The sequence below is a fragment of the Mirounga leonina genome, unplaced genomic scaffold (genome assembly GCF_011800145.1).
Source record: "Mirounga leonina isolate KUSES-001 unplaced genomic scaffold, KU_Mleo_1.0 Mir_168, whole genome shotgun sequence".
NCBI classification, from domain to species: domain Eukaryota; kingdom Metazoa; phylum Chordata; class Mammalia; order Carnivora; family Phocidae; genus Mirounga; species Mirounga leonina.
Genome location: NW_023270426.1, coordinates 19,266,259 through 19,285,630, shown reverse-complemented (window position 1 = coordinate 19,285,630; position 19,372 = coordinate 19,266,259). Strand labels below are relative to the sequence as shown.

General features: G+C 39.3%; 1 protein-coding gene across 6 annotated transcripts in view; it reads right to left on the bottom strand.

Moving 5' to 3' along the window:
• DDX46 (DEAD-box helicase 46) overlaps positions 1-19,372 on the bottom strand; it is a 78,247-nt gene that overhangs the window by 32,141 nt on the left and 26,734 nt on the right. For all 6 annotated transcript variants that reach the window (XR_004680881.1, XM_035014160.1, XM_035014159.1 and 3 more), the window contains 2 exons: positions 7,998-8,162; positions 7,331-7,493 (listed from right to left, as the gene is read on the bottom strand). Coding sequence is in view for 5 of the 6 variants with exons in the window: in XM_035014160.1 (XP_034870051.1) it covers positions 7,331-7,493; positions 7,998-8,162 (328 nt within the window). In the remaining variant the exon portion in view is untranslated. The remainder of the gene's footprint in view (positions 1-7,330; positions 7,494-7,997; positions 8,163-19,372) is intronic.

The following is a 19,372-nucleotide window of genomic DNA, read 5'->3' as shown; positions in this document are numbered from 1 at the left end:
TGGAGGCTCTAATATTAATGAGGTGCAGTCAAAAATGGAGGCTCTAACTGCTAGGATAAATTATGCAGAAGAGACACTTAGTGATATAGAAGACCAAATGATGGAGAATAAAGAAGCTGAGAAAAAGAGAGATAAACAACTACTGGATCACAAGAGGAGAATTCGAGAGCTAAATGATACCATAAAGAGAAACAATATTAGAATAATTGGGATCCCAAAAGAATAGGAAAGAGAGAAACAGGCAGAAGGTATACTGAAGAAATTATATCAGAGAACTTCCCTAATTTGGGGAAGGAAACAGGCATCAAAATCTAGGAGGCACAGAGAACCCCCCACAAAAATCAATAAAAATGGGTCAACACCCCAACACCTAATAGTAAAACTTACAAATATCAGAGACAAAGAGAAAATCCTGAAAGCAGCTTGGGACAAGAGGTCTGTAACTTACAACGGTAGGAACATTAGATTGGCAGCAGACCTATCCACAGAGACCTAGCAAGCTAGAAAGGACTGGCATGACATATTCAGGGCACTAAACGAGAAAAATATGCAGCCAAGAATACAATATCCAGCTAGGCTGTCATTGAAAATAGAAGGAGAGATAAAAAGCTTCCAGGAGAAACAGAAAGTAAAAGAATTTGTGATCACCAACCAGCCCTACAAAAAATATTGAAAGGGGTCCTCTAAGCAAAGAGAGCCTAAAAGTAACACAGACCAGAAGGGAACACAGACAATATACAATAACAGTCACCTTACAGACAATACAATGGCACTAAATTCATATCTTTCGATAGTTACCCTGAATGTAAATAGGCTAAATGCCCCAATCAAAAGACACAGGGTATAAGATTGGATAAAAAAAACAAGACCCATGGATATGCTGTCTGCAAGAGACTCATTTTAGACCCAAAGACACCTCCAGATTTAAAGCGAGGGAGTGGAAAACCATTTACTATGCTAATAATGGACATCAAAAGAAAGCTGGGGTGGCAATCCTTGTACCAGACAAATTAGATTTTAAACCGAAGACTATAATAATAGATGAGGAAGGACACTACATACTTAAAAAGGGTCTATTCAACAAGAAGATCTAACAATTGTAAATATTTATGCTCCTTAACATGGGAGCTGCCAATTATATGAGCCAATTAATAACAAGATCAAAGAAACACATCAACAAAAATATAGTAATATATATAGTAATATAGTAATATATATATTACTATATATATAGTAATATATATAATAATATATATATACTATATATAATATATATATATTGTAATACAGTAATCCCTCACTGAAACGGACAGATAATATAAGCAAAAGATCAACAAGGAGGGGCTCCTGGGTGGCTTAGTCGTTAAGCGTCTGCCTTCGGCTCAGGTCATGATCCCAGGGTCCTAGGATCAAGCCCCGCATCGGGCTCCCTGCTCCATGGAAAGCCTGTTTCTCCCTCTCCCACTGCCTCTGCTTGTGTTCCTTCTCTCGCTGTGTCTCTCTCTGTCAAATAAATAAATAAAATCTTAAAAAAAAAAAAATCAACAAGGAAATAAGGGCTTTAAATGGCACACTGGACCAGATGGGACTTCACAGATATATTCAGAACATTCCATCCCAAAGCAACAGACCACATATTCTTTTTGAGTGCACATGGAACGCCCTTCAGAATAGATCACATCCTGGGTCACAAATCAGGTCTCAACCGGTACCAAAAGAGTGGGATCATTCCCTTCATATTTTCAGACCACAATGCTTTGAAATTCGAACTCAATCACATGAGGAAAGTTGGAAAGAACTCAAATAGTTGGAGGCTAAAGAACATCCTACTAAAGAATGAATGGGTAGCTCAGTCATTAAGCATCTGCCTTCAGCTCAGGTCATGATCCCAGGGTCCCAGGATCGAGCCCCACATTGGGTTCCCTGCTCACTCAGCAGGAAGCCTACTTCTTCCTCTCCCACTCGCCCTGCTTGTATTCCCTCTCTTGCTGTCTCTCTGTGTCAAATAAATAAATAAAATCTAAAAAAAAAAAAAAAAAAAGAATGAATGGGTCAACCAGGAAATTAAAGAAGAATTAGAAAAATTCATGGAAACCAATGAAAATGAAAACACAACTGTTCAGAATCTTTGGGATGCAGCACAGGTGGTCCTAAGAGGAAAGTATATAGCAATACAAGCCTTTCTCAAAGAAAGGTCTTAAATACACAACCTAACCCTATACCTGAAGGAGCTGGAGAAAGAACAGCAAATAAAGCCTAAACCTAGCAGGAGAAGAGAAATAATAAAGATCAGAGCAGAAATCAATGAACTAGAAACCAAAAGAACAGTAGAACATATCAACAAAACTAGGAGCCGGTTCTTCAAAGAATTAATAAGACTGATAAACCCCTGGCCAGACTTACCAAAAAGAAAAGAGAAAGGACCCAAATAAATAAAATCATTAATGAAAGAGGAGAGATCACAACCAATACCAAAGAAATACAAATAATTATACGAACATATTATGAGCAAAACTATATGCCAGCAAATTAGACAATCTGGAAGAAATGGATGCATTCCTAGAGAAGTATAAACTACCTAAACTGACCTAGGAAGAAACAGAAAGGAAATCGAAGCAGTAATAAAAAATATCCCAATAAAACAAGAGCCCAAGGCCAGAAGGCTTCCCAGGGGAATTCTACCAAACATTTGAAGAAGAATTAATACCTCTTCTTCTGAAACTGTTCAAAAAAATAGAAGTGGAAGGAAAACTTCCAAACTCATTTTATGAGGCCAGCATTAATTACCTTGATCTCAAAACCAGACAAAGACCTCATCAAAAAGGAGAACTACAGGGGTGCCTGGGTGGCTCAGTTGGTTAAGTGGCTGCCTTCAGCTCAGGTCATGATCCTGTGGTCCTGGGATCGAGCCCCACGTCTGGCTCCCTGCTTGGCGGAGAGCCTGCTTCTCCCTCTCCCTCTGTCTACTTGTGCTATCTCTGTCAAATAAATAAATAAAATCTTTAAAAAAAAAAAAAAAAAAGAACTACAGACCAATATCCCTGATGAACATGGATGCAAAAATTCTCACCAAAATATTAGCCAATAGGATCAAACAGTACATTAAAACAATTATTCACCATGACCAAGGGAGATTTATTCCTGGTCTGCAAGGTTGGTTAAACATCTGCAAATCAATGTGATACACTACATTAATAAAAGAAAGAACAAGAACCATATGATAATCTCAATAGACGCAGAAAAAGCATTTGACAAAGTACAGCATCCTTTCTTGATTAAAACTCTTCACAGTGTCGGGATAGAGGGTATATACCTCAATATCATAAAAGCCATCTAAGAAAAACCCACAGCGAATATCATTCTCAATGGGGAAAAACTGAGAGCTTTCCCCCTAACGTCAGGAATGTGGCAGGGATGTCCACTATCACCACTGCTGTTCATCATAGTACTAGAAGTCTTAGCCTCAGCAATCAGAGAACAAAAAGAAATAAAAGGCATCTGAATCGGCAAAGAAGAAGTCAAAATCTCACTCTTTGCCGAGGATATGATACTTTATGCGGAAAACCCAAAAGACTCCACCCCAAAACTGCTAGAACTCATTCAGGAATTCAGCAAAGTGGCCTGTAAAGAGCCCAGAAATGGACCCTCAACTCTACGGTCAACTAATCTTCGACAAAGCAAGAAAGAACGTCCATTGGAAAAAAGACAGTTTTTTCAACAAATGGTGTTGGGAAAATTGGACAGCCACATGCAGAAGAATGAAACTGGACCATTTCCTTACACCACACACAAAAATAGACTCAAAATGAATGAAAGACCTAAATGTGAGACAGAAATCCATCAAAATCCTTGAGAAGAACACAGGCAGCAACCTCTTCGACCTCAGCCGCAGCAACTTCTTCCTAGACACATCGCCAAAGGCAAGGGAAGCAAGGGCAAAAATGAACTATTGGGACTTCATCAAGAAAAAAAGCTTTTGCACAGCAAAGGAAACAGTCAACAAAACCAAAAGACAACTGACAGAATGGGAGAAGAAATTTGCAAAAGATATATCAGATAAAGGGCTAGTATCCAAAATCTTTTTTTTTTTTAAGATTTTATTTGACAGAGAGAAGGACAATGAAAGAGGGTACACAAGCAGGGGGAGTGGGAGAGGGAGAAGCAGGCTTCCTGCTGAGTAGGGAGCCTGATGCAGGGCTCAATCCCAGGACCCCAGGATCATGACCTGAGCCAAAGGCAGACACTTAATGACTGAACCGCCCAGGTGCCCCTAGTATACAAAATCTATAAAGACAACACCCAAAGAACAAATAATCCAATCAAGAAATGGGCAGAAGACATGAACAGACATTTCTGCAAAGAAGACATCCAAATGGGCAACACGTGAAAAAGTGCTCAACATCACTCGGCATCAGGGAAACACAAATCAAAATCTCAACGAGATACCACCTCACACCAGTCAGAATGGCTAAAATTAACAAGTCGGGAAAAGACAGATGTTGACGAGGATGCGTAGAAAGGGGAACCCTCTTAGACTGTTGGTAGGAATGCAAGCTGGTGCAGCCACTCTGGAAAACAGTATGGAGATTCCTCAAAAAGTTGAAATAGAGCTACCCTACGACCCAGCAATTGCACTACTGGGTATTTACCCTAAAGATACAAATGTAGTGATCCAAAGGGGCACGTTCACCCCAATGTTTATAGCAGCAATGTCCACAATAGCCAAACTATGGAAAGAGCCCAGATGTCCATTGACAGATGAATGGATAAAGAAGATGTAATACACACACACACACACACACACACACACACTGGAATATTATGCAGCCATCAAAAAAATGAAATCTTGCCATTTGGAACAATGTGGATGGAACTAGAGGGTATTATGCTAAGTGAAATAAGTCAATCAGAGAGAGACAATTATCATATGATTTCACTGATACGTGGAATTTGAGAAACAAGGCAGAGGATCATAGGGGAAGAGAAGAAAAAATGAAACAAGATGAAACCAAAGAGGGAGACAAACCATAAGAGACTCTTAATCTCAGGAAACGAACTGAGGGTTGCTGGAGTGGAGGAGGGATGGGGTGGCTGGGTGGTAGACATTGGGGAGGATATGTGCTATGGTGATGCTGTGAATTGTGTAAGACTGATGAATCACAGACCTGTACCTCTGAAAAAAATAATACATTATATGTTAATAAAAAAAAAAAACTACCCTGCAATCCAGTAATAGCACTCCTAGAATACCCAAAGAATACAAAAACACTAATTTACCCAAAGAATACAAAAACACTAATTCAAAAGGACATGTGCACCCCTAGGTTTACAGCACTATTATTTAAAATAAGGAAGGAGCCCAAGTATCCATCAATAGATGAATGGATATCGATGTGGGGTATATATATAGAATGCAATATTATTCAGCCATAAAAAGAATGATATCTTGCCATTTGCAACAACATGGATGAAGCCAGAAAGTATAATGCTAAATGAAATAACTCAGAGAAAGACAGATATGATACGATTCCACTCATACATGGAATTTAAGAAACAAAACAAATGAGCAAAGGAAAAAAAGAAAGAGAGACAGACATACCAAGAAATAGACTCTTATCTAGAGCACGAACTGAGGGTTACCAGAGGAGAGGTGGGTGGGGGGATGGGTGAAATAGGTGATGGGATTAAGAGGACACTTATGACAAGCACTGAGTGATGTATACAACTGTTAAATCACTATATTGTACAACTGAAAATAATTTAGCACTGTATGTTAACTACACTAGAATTAAAATACTTATTAAAAAATTCTGATACATGATAAAACATCAATAAGTCTCAAAGACAATTACGCTAAGTGAAAAAAAAAAAAGGCACAAAAAGACAAATACTGTATGATTCCACGTGTGTGAAATACCTAAAACAGGGAAATTAACAGATGGAAAAATTAGAATACAGGTTCCCAGGGGCTAAGGGGTGGGGATGGAGATGAAGTTATTACTTAATAGGTAGAGAGTTTTTGTTTGGGATGAAAAAACTTCTGGAAGTAGGTAACAGTGATATTACACAGCACTGTGAATGCACTTAATGTCACTGATTTATACACTTAAAAATAGTTAAAACGGTAAATTTTATATAATGTATATTTTATCCCAATAACAAAAAAAGGAGAAAATATGAGGCATTTTCAAACATTAAAAGTTAACCAAATACACACCCTCAAAGTACCTAAAAGCCCTTTTAACTGCATCCACAATGACACGTGGTATGGTAGACTGTATTTTCCAAAGATGACAGCAAAAGCATGGCCTATTCTACATACTCTTCTGCATAGGGAATGACCCTCATATCAAGAATTGGGAGTCTACGCCTCCATCCCCTCTAGTCTTAGCCAGTCCTGGGACTATTTTGACCTACCGTATATTGTGAAAATGAAAGTACCATCCTTAACCAGCCTTGTCAACTTTCGGTTCTTGCCTTCTAGCCAGGTACTCCCACAGAGAGATCCGCAAAGGGAAGAGCCATCACCCCAGGCCAATAGCCTGAGTTCAGTGTCAACATGCCAGCCACCTAAGTTAAGGCAAGTTGGAAATGGATCCCCAGTCCCAACTAAGCCACCCCAGTAGACACAGCATGAAACAGAAACTAGACAGTATGTGCTGAGCTCCACCCAACGTGCACATTTATAAATAAATGACATTTGCCACGAAACTTTGGCATGGTTCATTACAAAGTCACAGACTGCCAGAACACTTAGTGACGATAATTCAAACGGTCTCTGTTCCATATGTTTAGTGTTCTAAGTCCCACATACATTTGACAATGGAGATGTTACATTAAAATTAAAAATTAAAATGTTTCTTTTTTTTTAAAGATTTTATTTATTTATTCATGAGAGACAGAGGCAGAGGGAGAAGCAGGCTCCCCGCGGCTCATGACCTGAGCCGAAGGCAGATGCTTAACCGACTGAGCCACCCAGGCGTCCCTTAAAATGTTTCTTTCAATTAAAGGTCTAATGCGAATCATGAAAACATTTAAGTAGCATGGCACAATGGAAAGGATTTAACGTGAAACAAAATTTTAAGTTCAATTTCTCCTTATCTGATTAATGGCTATAGGGTTTGGTCAAACCAATGTACTGTTGTCTTATTTTCTTTATCTCTAAGATGGAACAATAATAATACTTACCCTTCATAGAGTTGTTGTGAATAAAAACTGAGATAGATGATACAAAATCTGGCTCTAAATCACAGTACACAGTAAATATCATTCAGAAGACAGCAGCGCTTGGCCAAATTAAGTATTCAACAGATACTTCACTAAACATTACCTCCATGAAGAGACATGCAAGGATAAGATGCTCTCATTAAATCTTTCAGAAGACCATCAGCATGTTCCTGCTTATCCACAAATATAATGACAGATCCCGATTCTTGATAATGGCCAAGAAGCTCAAGTAACTTCAAAAATTTCTTTTCTTCTTCAATAACAATCTGAAAATCCAAATTGCACCAAGTCAATGGAATAAAAATGCAAATATATCTCTTAAGCAAAAATATTCATTTTATTTGTGGCAAATGGCTAAATGACAACATCTTGCTGTATCTTTAGGAATCGGTAGGAAAATGTTGATTTTAACTGATAAACCAGTAAGACCAAAAAAAATTTCTAACTGAGAGAAGGGGCTTGCAAATGTGAGCAAACCATCATCTAGTACTCTCTGCCTCTTGACCTCACATCCTATTAACTAAAGAATAAAATAGGTATGTGATATTTCCATCCACCAGTCCCACCTCTTCTGGTGGGAGGAACTAAAAAGAGCATTTTAAACACGCAGTTCCAAGGAATAGGTTGAGTTTATCGGATAAAATATTAATGGCTGAGCTGTATCCTATTTAAGATTAGACAATTACCTGCCTTCATCACAATGATCCCCAAAGGATCACACACTGCCTAAACATCCAGGGAACTGAGGATTTCCGAAAGATTGTACCCACCACTTGTTGTTCCACATCTGAGCAAACCACACTCCTGCCTCCAACCTGCACTTCAATGGGTTTACTCAAGATTCTGCGAGCCAAAGCCTCCATAGCTCTGGGAAAGGTAGCTGAAAACATAACTGTCTGTCGATCAGGACGGACATTATCCACAATGCGCATGACCTGAGAACACATTGCAAATAAATATGGTGAGTACAGGCTCCAAAAACCATATGATGTTAAAACCAACTAGAAAGGGGTGCCTGGGCTGCTCAGTTAGTTAAGCATCTGCCTTCAGCTCAGGTCCTGATCTTGGGGTCCTGGGATTGAGCCCTGCGTCAGAATCCCTGTTCAGCGGGGAGTCTGGCTCTCCCTCTGTACTCTCTCTCTCAAATAAATAAAATGTTTAAAAATAACAAAAAGGAAAAAGGGGCGCCTGAGTGGCTCAGTTGTTGTCTGCCTTGGGCTCAGGTCATGATCCTGGGGTCCTGGGATCAAGTCCCACATCTGGCTCCCTGCTCAGCGGGGAGCCTGCTTCTCCCTCTCCCTCTGCTCCCCCCGCTGGTGCATGCTATCTCAAATAGAAAATCATTAAAATAAATAAATAAATAAATAAAAACAACCCCACACACACAAAAAAAGAAGGAAATTTTGAGAACATCTATTCAGTGACTTTTAAACTTGTTACCTTCAAATAACTGATATTACCCCATAATTTGCTTTGTTCAGTTTCCCCCTCCTAAGAATGGCAACTATGGTTATTCACCTATTTAGGGCAAAGATGGAAGAGCCTTCTGTCACCTCTCTCTCTCTCACTGATTTCACACTTAATCCACCAACAAATTCAGTATTCTCAATCTTAAAACTTTATCTGGGATACAAGTATTCTCCTTTGGTATCACTGTTTTCCATCCGTTATTCAACACATTTTTGTTGAGCAACTATATGTGTAAGGCATTGCTCTAAGTGCTTGCAATATGCAATAAAAACAGACAAAACCCTGTCTTCATGGAGTTTGTATTCGAAGGAAGATGTACAGATAAATACATTATGTGTCAAAGGTTGATATGAGCAACAGAAACAAAGAGAACAATGAAGGCAGACATACTGTCGAGGAGATAGGATATGGGCACCTCTATAGAGCCCTGGAGAAATCCTAGGACTCTTGTGATGACTACTATAAACAAGAAAAATAAAAATAATGAATAAGATTATTAATGATAGTTTCAAGGTAGACAGTGGTGAGTGGTTGGAAATTGGGATGGGTGAAGGTCTAGCTAGGAATATACAGAATTCTAGGACCACACTTTCACTCCAATCAAACATGATGTGAAATCTGTGAAAGGGGCAGTCCTAACCAAGGCACTTGGAAATCCTGGGTTCCTGGCCTAAACCTCAACCACCTCTCATCTGGATTATTCCAACTATCTCTCTTCCAACTTTAAAAACTGCACAAACCAACAAAGACAGTAAGAAAATAAAACAGGAGATGATAGCAACATTTTGATTAAGTTGGTACCCAGACCCAAGAGAACATAATCCTAAAATGAGAATGAACTAGATTTTCAAGAAGCACCCTAACCTGTCTCTCCTCCACAGAAGGGTTATTCTTCACTGCCCAATGTCTAACTTTTGAGAGTCAACTTAAGTTCTCTGTAATGTTTTCCATTAAAGCTTCATAATTTTCTCCAAAAGATCTTATACATCTTTTGTCAGGTTTATTTTTTCATGTTTTTGTAAATTATATGTTTTTTTAAGATTTTATTCATTTGAGACAGAGCAAGAGAGGGAGCACAAGCAGGACCGAGGGGCAGAGGAAGAGGGAGAAGTAGGCTCCCCGTTGAGGAGGGAGCCCAACGCGGGGCTCAATCCCAGGACCCCAAGATCAGGACCTAATCCGAAGGCAGATGCTTAACTGACTGAGCCACCCAGGTGCCCCGAATTATATGATTTTTAAAGTACATTTTCTTTTTTTTTTTTTTAAAGATTTTATTTATTTATTCATGAGAGACAGAGAGAGAGAGGCAGAGGGAGAAGCAGGCTCCCAAGGAGCAGAGAGCCCGATGCGGGACTCGATCCCAGGACCCTGGGATCATGACCTGAGCCGAAGGCAGACGCTCAACCATCTGAGCCACCCAGGCGCCCAAAGTACATTTTCTAACTTACTGTGAAAAGAAATGTAAATGATTTCTGTTTACTGACTTAGTATCCAGAAACTTTATGGTCCTCTTAACAATTTATCCGTAGATCATTTTGAGCCTTCTACAAAGACAGTCTTAACATCTCCAAAAACACTTGCTTCTTCCTTTCTAAACATTATACACTTTCTCCTCTAGTAAAATGTTGAATGGATGTTAACTACTTTACCTTTTCATGTTAAAAGTTTAAAAGTTCTACAGCTAAGTGTAACATTTACTACAGATTTTTTTGTAGATACTGTTCATTGGATATGGAGGTTCCCCACTAGTCTCTGCTGAATTTTTTTAAAGATTTTTTTATTTATTATTTGAAAGAGAGAAAGAGACAGAGAACTCGCACAGGGGGCGGTAGGGGCAGAGGGAGAGGGACAAGCAGATCTCTGCTGAGCAGGGAGCCCAATGCGGGGCTCAATCCCAGGACCCTGGGATCATGACCTGAGCCAAACGCGGACTCGTAACTCACTGGTCCACCCAGTGCCCCATCGCTGCTGAATTTTTAAATCATAAATGAAATTTTATCAAATGCCTTTTCCACATTTTAGATAATAGTATGGTTTTTTCTCTATTCTGGTAACAGGGTAGATTGTATTTTTTGACTTTTCTTTTTTTAAGAAAAGATTTATTTATTTATTTGACAGAGAGAGAGAGAGAGAGAGAGGGAACACAAGCAGGGGGAGTGGGAGAGGGAGAAGCAGGCTTCCTACTGAGCAGGGAGCCCGATGTGGGGCTCGATCCCAGGATCCTGGGATCATGACCTGAGCCTAAGGCAGACGCTTAATGACTGAGCCACCCAGGCGCCCCTTTATTTTATTTTTAAAGATTTTATTTATTTATGAGGGAGCGAGCATGAGCAGGGGGAGGGGCAGAGAGAAAAGCAGACTCCCCGCTGAGCAGGGAACCCAATGGACGTGGGGCTCGATCCCAGGACCCTGGGACCATGACCGGAGCGGAAGGCAGACGCTTAGCCAACTGAGCCATCCAGGCGCCCCGGTTTTATTTTAGAGATAGAGAGTGTGTGTGAGTGAGGGAAGGGGCAGAGGGAGAGAATTTTCAAGCAGACTCCCCACTGAGCACAGAGCCCATCGTAGGACTTGATCTCAGAACCCATGAGATCATAACCTGAGTCAAAATCAAGAGTCAGACACTTAACCGACAGCCCCCCAGGAGCCTCTTACTTGATTTTTCTAACTTTAAACTAGCCTTTGTATCTAAAGAATACTAACTTCAATGTGATTTATTATTTATTTTAAGCATTACTATATTTGGTTCCCTAATACAATTTTTAGGGTTTTTGCATCATTGTACATTAAACTATACCTTGTTTGATTTAGATACCAATATTATATTGGCCTATAAAATGAAATTGCCACTATGGAAAAGTTTGACAGTTCCTTAAAAAGTTAAATATAAATTACCACACAATTTAGAAATCCTATCCCTTGGTAGAAAGAAAGACATATGCCCACACAAAAACTTGTATGCAAATGTTCACAGCAGCATCACTCATAACAGCCAGAAAGTGGAAATAATCCAAAATATTTATCAAACAGTTCATGGATAAACAAAACATGATACACATCCATATGACAGAATACTAACCACTCAGCAATAAAAGAATGAAAGATATGCTATAACATGGACAAAGCTCGGGCGCCTCGGTGGCTCAGTCATTAAGTGTCTGCCTTCGGCTCAGGGAATAATCCCAGCGTCCTGGGATCGAGCCCCGCATCGGGCTCTCTGCTCGGCAGGAAGCCTGCTTCTCCCTCTCCCACTCCCCCTGCTTGTGTTCCCTCTCTCGCTGTGTCTCTCTCTGTCAAATAAATAAATAAGAAATCTTAAAAAAAAAAAAAAATGGACAAAGCTCAAATACATTATGCTGAGTAAAATAAGCTAGATGTAGAATATATGAATTTTATATGAAATGTCCAGAAAAGACAAACATATTAAGACAGAACACAGATCAGCAGCTGCCTCAGGCTGGGGTGAAAACCGGAAATGAGTAAAAATAGACATGAGGCATCTTTCTTGTGATGGAAATGTTCTAAAACTGGATTGTGGAAAAAAAATAAAACTGGATTGTGGTGATAGCTGCACAAATGTGTATGTACACTAAAAACCATTGTATTATACGTTTAAAACAGGTGAATTTTATGGTATATAATGAGGACTGAGAGCCCTTTTAAAAATAAAAGATTACAAAGATCTTATGAATTGTTATTTACCCTTTCTTATACTTTGAAATAAAATATGATTAGGAATACAATTATCAATTCCTGGAATATATGGTAGAACTTGCTAATAACAAATAGGAACTGGTGGCTTCCGTGTGGGAAAATTAAAAGCTCATTTCTTTAATGAATGTAAGACTACTGCAGTGTTCTTACTTCTGAGTCTGTTTAAAGCTTTCAAATGTACTGGCATACAAAGAAAGATAAAAGCAAGAAGGGAGGAGTGCCTGGGTGGCTCAGCTGGTCAAGCGTCCAACACTTGATTTTGGCTCAGGTCATGATGTCAGGGTGGTGAGATCATGAGACTGAGCCCTGCACCTGGCTCCAAGCTCAGCAGGGAGTCACTTAAGACTTTTTCCCTCTCCCTCTGCCCCTTTCCTCGCTCACATGCACATTCTCTCTAATCACACACTCTCTCCAATAAATAAATAAAATCTTTAAAAAAAGAAAATAAAATAAAAGCATTAGTTTTATAGTATATAAATGCCCCTTTATTTGTCAATAAAACAAAACAAAAAGCAATAAAATGTTTTAAGATGGTAAAAGATTAATCAAGCTTAAGGAAGCAGAATCCCATGCTAGCAGTAAGTAAAAGTTGAGAACAAAGCTGTCCTCCCTACATGAACGTGAAAGGTGGGGTGCCAGAATAAGGAGAATTGATACAAGGTTTGCTTAAGAAGCAATCAAATCACCCAACCTCCACCTGCTACTCAGCCAGGCAATGGGCCTTTCTCTCATCCTAGCCAAAGACCTAAAGGTTTAGCTTCTGCAGAGAATAAAACAAGAGCATGAATGGATGAAGCAAAGATAAAATCCTAAGAAGAAAAGCATTAAGTAAACGCATAATGCTCGAGGCTGAGTCTCCCACCTCTCCATCAAGGCCTCTTTCCCAACCCAAAACAGGAGACAGACCTTCATATTCGAGGCAGAAGACTGCCAATATTTCTCCAGGCACAGTCTGCCCAGCGCAAGAAGACAAGCAGAAGATAGTCCCCAACCAAAAGAAAGACCCAACCAGATCACAACAGTGAAAGTCAAAGTCAGTAAGTCCTGCTCTGGCACAGAGAGCTTTGAATTTTAAGCTGCCCTTTCTCCACCCCTTAAACACAAGTAGATAACTACAGATTCCCAGACATCTACAGAATGCAGAAACCAAAGCAAATAGAAAATCAACTCAGAGGACACAGATCCTATGTAGGTAGAAGGCAATCTTTAAAAATGAGTCATTTAAATGAAATCTTGCCATCTGCAACAACATGGATGAACCTACAGGGTATAATGCTAAGCGAAGTAAGTCAGAAAAAGACAAATACCGTATGATTTCACTTATACATGGAATTTAAGAAACCAAACAAAAGAACAAAGAATAAAAAGAGACGAACAAAAAAAAAAGCAAACTCTTAAATACAGAGAACAAACTGGTGGTCACTAGAGGGGAGGCAGATGTGGGGATAGATGAAATAGGTGAAGACGATTAACAGTACACTTATCATGATGAGTACTATTTTACTGAATATTGTACACCTGAAACTAATATAATAATGTATGCTAATTATACTTGAATAACAATATATTTAAAAAAGTAAAAATGAATCACTTAAGTGCTCACTTTAGCAACACATATACTAAAAATAATTGGAATGATACAGAGATTAGTACGGCCCCTTAATGCAACATTGACATAGAAATTCCTAAAGTGTTCTATTAAAAAAAAAAAATCATTTAAGAAAAGATTTAGTCTTGGGTTACAGAACTTTGGGGATCCTAATAAGGTAAGAAACAAAGGGGACTCTGTTGATCCCAGGATGATGGATCCCAGGACAGTAGTTGTATGTCAAGCAGAGAGAACAAACCATGACTGGGAACAGGTCAAAAGGCTCTGAAAAAAACTCCTTAAGGAAGATGAAACAAACAGAAAAATTGACTGTTTCAACTACTTGATACATTTATATAACTAATAGAGTTTGGCATTTAATTAAAGTATATAGAAATCCAGCCAACAAACATAAAAAGACAATTATCTCTAGAGAAAACAAAAAGTTATAGAGGAAATTAATCATCAGTTTAGGGACGCCTGGGTGGTTCAGTCGTTAAGTGTCTGCCTTCGGCTTGGGTCATGATCCTAGGGTCCTGGAATTGAGCCCCGCATCGGGCTCCCCACTCAGCGGGAGGCCTGCTTCTCCCTCTCCCACTCCCCCTGCTTGTGTTCCGGCTCTCCCTGTCTCTCTGTCAAGTAAATAAATAAAATCTTAAAAAAAAAAACTTACTTTAAAAACATAATAATAATAATCAATTTAATACACTGCCCAGCTCTGAATAACATTTAGATTGCCATAATGTTATATTCTGATCCAATTAAAACAGCAACATAAATCTGAAAAAATAAAGGATGAAAATGATGCAAGAATGTAACAGGAGGAAAGAAAACAGAGAAATTACATTCCCCCATGGGAAGTCAATAAGTAGTATCAAAAACAGAAAATTAAAAAGGAGAAGTAAAAGCACTCTATTTAGAGAAATAGAGTATCAAAATAATCAGCTAAGAGACTAAAGAGAAAGTAGAGAAGGGGTACCATTAAACCTATGTGCACGTGTGACCGTTAATTTAAGACTAAAAATGTAAAAAATTAGATCAGGTATTCCTCTGCTCAAAACCCTCCAATATAGGTGTGCCTGGGTGGCTTAGTTAGTTGAGCATCCAACTCCTGATCTCAGCTCAGGTCTTGAGCTCAGGGTTGTGAGTTCAAGCCAAAAAACAAAAAACCCCAAAAGCCTCCCAATATAACTCATCACATTAAAATTAAAACCCAAATTCCTAGGGGTGGCTGGGTGGCTCAGTCATTAAGCATCTGCCTTCGGCTCAGGTCATGATCTCAGGGTCCTGGGATCGAGCCCCGCATCGGGCTCCCTGCTCTGCGGGAAGCCTGCTTCTCCCTCTCCCACTCCCCCTGCTTGTGTTCCCTCTCTTGCTGTGTCTCTGTCAAATAAATAAAAGCTTTAAAAAAAACAAAATCCAAATTCCTAGCCCTGCTGTACAGGGTCTTACATGTTCACCACACCATCAGTACATCTTTCTGTCCTCATCCTCTACTCTCTCCCAACACATTCCCCATTCTTTACTCTGCTCCAGGGACACTGGCCAAGCAAGCTCCCACATCAGGACATTTGTACTGGCTCTTTGCCTGTAACACTTTTCTACCAAATATCCCCATGACTCAATCTCTCACTTTACTCAGGTCCCAGTTCCTATGTCATCTTATCAGGAATGCTTTTCTTTAATTTCCTATATAAAATGACATCCCTTTTGGAATGACTGAAGTACATTACTGAAAATTAGGAATCATTAACCACACTTGGTTTGATAATATGAATTTGATAGTAATATCACTGCAAATTCACATTAATGTGTCCATCTTTTAAGACATTACATACAAAGCTGATCATCTTAAACAAGTCGAAGGACTGCTCATTGAGCCTCAACTTCTCATTTTATACATGTATAAACAAGGATCAGACAATTCACATTCAAGTGCCACTGTGGCCTTGAAACTCTTCAAAGAATAATAAACATCCTGCCTTCCTAGACTATTCACAAATAACCTTTCATTCTCAGCATATGCAGAAAGATAATATCAAAGGATAAAATTTTCTGGAGAACCAGACCTAACTCCTTTTCTTAAAGATTTTATTTATTTATTTATTTATTTATTTATTTATTTGAGAGAAAGAGAGAAAGACAGAGAAACAGCATGAGAGGGGAGAGGGTCAGAGGGAGAAGCAGGCTCCCCGCTGAGCAGGGAGCCTGATGCGGGACTCGATTCCAGGACTCCGGGATCATGACCTGAGCCGAAGGCAGTTGCTTAACCAACTGAGCCATCAGGTGCCCCTAACTCCTTTTCTTGTCATAGTGCAGAGAAATCTTCCTGAATAAGCTACAAACCCTGTGCTTCCTGTAACAGTGTACTGCACATGGGAGCTTAGATTTACCCTATGATTATCTATTACTGCTTAGAGTCATGAAGATGCCTACAGAATGACCCTAATGATCACATACTTTTTCAATGATGACTGGTCTGTGTTTTAACTGCCTTGACTATCAAACTGGAAGCTATCAGACTGGGGGCTACTGATTAAAAGCTGTTCCTGAAATTTTTCAATGTTTCCTCTTTCACACTACACAGATACTTCAAGTCAGCTGTGGTCTGCCAAGTAAGTACATAAACTTCTTTCACACTCATAGGCTAAAACTAAATTCATCAGGCCAGTCACTAACGTTTACAAAGGTAGTACTTTTTCCACTTTTCGCTGATTCAACTCCTGATCACTGGCATATGCTCGTTTTAGAGACGTTCTAAAAGATTAACACATTCTGTCTTGTATTTCTCTTGATGATGTGCAATGCTTTTCTTCACCCTCGAGAAAATAATTTGCTACCAAGTTAATGATTTATTTATTCACCAATGTAAATATCCCAATCCCAATTTTTAAGTCACCAATAGGGTCCCTGAGATGTTGCTATCTATGTTGGTAAAAATTACCCTGGACTAGATCATAGTATGAATAAAACGTGGGGCGGGACGGGGAGGGGGGAGGCAAGCGTCATTTCATCTCTGAATCTGTCTCCTCTAATGTAAAGTATTACATTAGACTTAAAAAATAAGTTTTCAAAAATCTGTCTTTTTTCAGTACCTCAATTTCCTTAAGTAGTAGCCATGTTATTCATCTGTAACTGCTTATGCACCAAACCCTTCACCACTGGCCTCAAGAGAGAGACTCAGAGATGCTGAGGTGTCTAATCATCTATCTAGTGACTTAATTTTGATGTGAATTTGAAGATAGTCTTCAAAGTACTGTAATCTCACATGAGATACTGAGCTCCTTAAGATGACTGATGCAAGCCTGGTGCTTTACAGTGTACAACTGACAAGCACATTTACTCTCTCATTTTACTATGTGATTGGTATTTTTAAGAAAGTGAAAACTCGGTGGGGCGCCTGGGTGGCTTGGCTGGTTGGGCGTCTGACTCTTGGTTTCAGCTCAGGTCAGGATCTCAGGGTCGTGGGATAGAGCCCTGAGTCGGGCTCCGCGCTCAGCAGGGGGGTCTCTTTGGGATTCTTTCCCTCTGCCCTTCCCCTTGCTCTCTCTCAAATAAATAAATCTTAAAAAAGAAAAAAGAAAAAAAAAAGAATGAAAGAAAGTGAAAACTTGGGAGTAAATGTCTTCAGAATCTTCAGCTTCATTCATTTTGTATTAGACATAGGCATGAATAAATTTAGGCCAATTACAACATTGTCTTTCTTAATAAAAAGAGAACACATAAATAATATTTTTTTAAATAAGAGGAATATTATTTACATACTTTTACTAAAGTATGTATGTCCAGCTCCAAAGTGGCTAACTTAAGCTAAAGATTAATTTCTGTATCGAACTGATTTCTTCTCTTACTCTTTATTTTTATGAAACTAAAAAAGAACAAACCTAGAAACTATAGACCAATTTCTCATGAAAACCACTTTTTAATATTCTGTCAAATGCTACTTTTAATAGATTTCAATTTTGGTAAAGGAACAAATGGATTCCTGATCTACTCTTCTGTTGCCTTTGGTTCCAAAAGGAGTTCACATTCTGTTGCAGCCCTTAGGAATATGTCCACTAAGAAGTACAAGTTTTTCTTCAGTAAGTTCTTAAAAAAAAAAAAAAATCAGTAAGGTTTAAGAAAGAGGTACACTTTTCTACTGGTCTTTTTAAGAAATCCTGTTATCTGGGGCGCCTGGGTGGCTCAGTCAGCTAAGCACCTGCCTTCAGCTCAGGTCATGATCCTAGGGTCCTGGGATCGAGCCCTACGTTGGGCTCCCTGCTCAGCAGGGAGCCTGCTTCTTCCTCTCCACCCTGCTCATGCTCTTTCTCACTATTTCTCTCTCAAATAAATAAATAAAATCTTAAAAAAAAAAAAAAGAGGGGTGCCTAGGTGGCTCAGTTGGTTAAGGGACTGCCTTCAGCTCGGTCATGCTCCTGGAGTCCTGGGATCGAGTCCTGCATCAGGCTCCCTGCTCAGTGAGGAGTCTGCTTCTCCCTCTGACCCTCCTTCTCATGCTCTCTCAAATAAATAAATAAAATCTTAAAAAAAGAGAGAGAAGAAGAGAAAAGAAAAGGAAATTCTGTTATCCTTCACCCTAAAAACTCTTCTTTTGGTGCTAAAAGTGGTAAGTTTAAACAATACACAAAGATTTTCCCGAGCACCTTTCGACCTGCCAGCCTATTCAAGCTTCAATGTGGAAAAGTAGAGTCCTGTACCTTCTGCGCATGCTATTGCACAACACGTACACTTACTGTACATTCACACTCCGAAAGATATACATTCAGCGGCCATGAGTTAATTTAGTTCCCAATTTTCATTATTTTCTTCAGTACAGAATCATGTGTGGAGGCGTACTGCCTGCCCACTCTTCTCTAGATAGAAGCCATTGTGCAGATATGCATTCACTAATACCAGCTTTGATTCAAATGCGAGTGCCTTTACTTGCCTTACACCCAAACAGTGCACTGTGACATTGACCCCAACCCAGGACTTTCTATACTACAGCTCACAAAATAATCATTAATTTACTCTAAAATTTCTTCTCTTCAACAGGTTTTAGTGATCAACAAACTATTCCTCACCATCTCTCCCTCAGGTACTGACGGAGACGTAAGCACTAATGGCAAGGGATGATTCACACTCTGCGCACCAATGAATGGGCAATGTTGTTTGACCTCTTTATGGCAAAGCTTAATGGATCAACCAGAAAGGCCCAATCACCACACCTACCTTAAACACTACCATAAAGTCTAAGATTTCCCAGGATTAGGAAAGACATTAAAAGGATCTAATTCAAAAAAAAATCTTTAAAAAAAATGGGGCGCCTGGGTGGCTCAGTTGGTTAAGCAACTGCCTCCGGCTCAGGTCATGATCCTGGAGTCCCCGGAT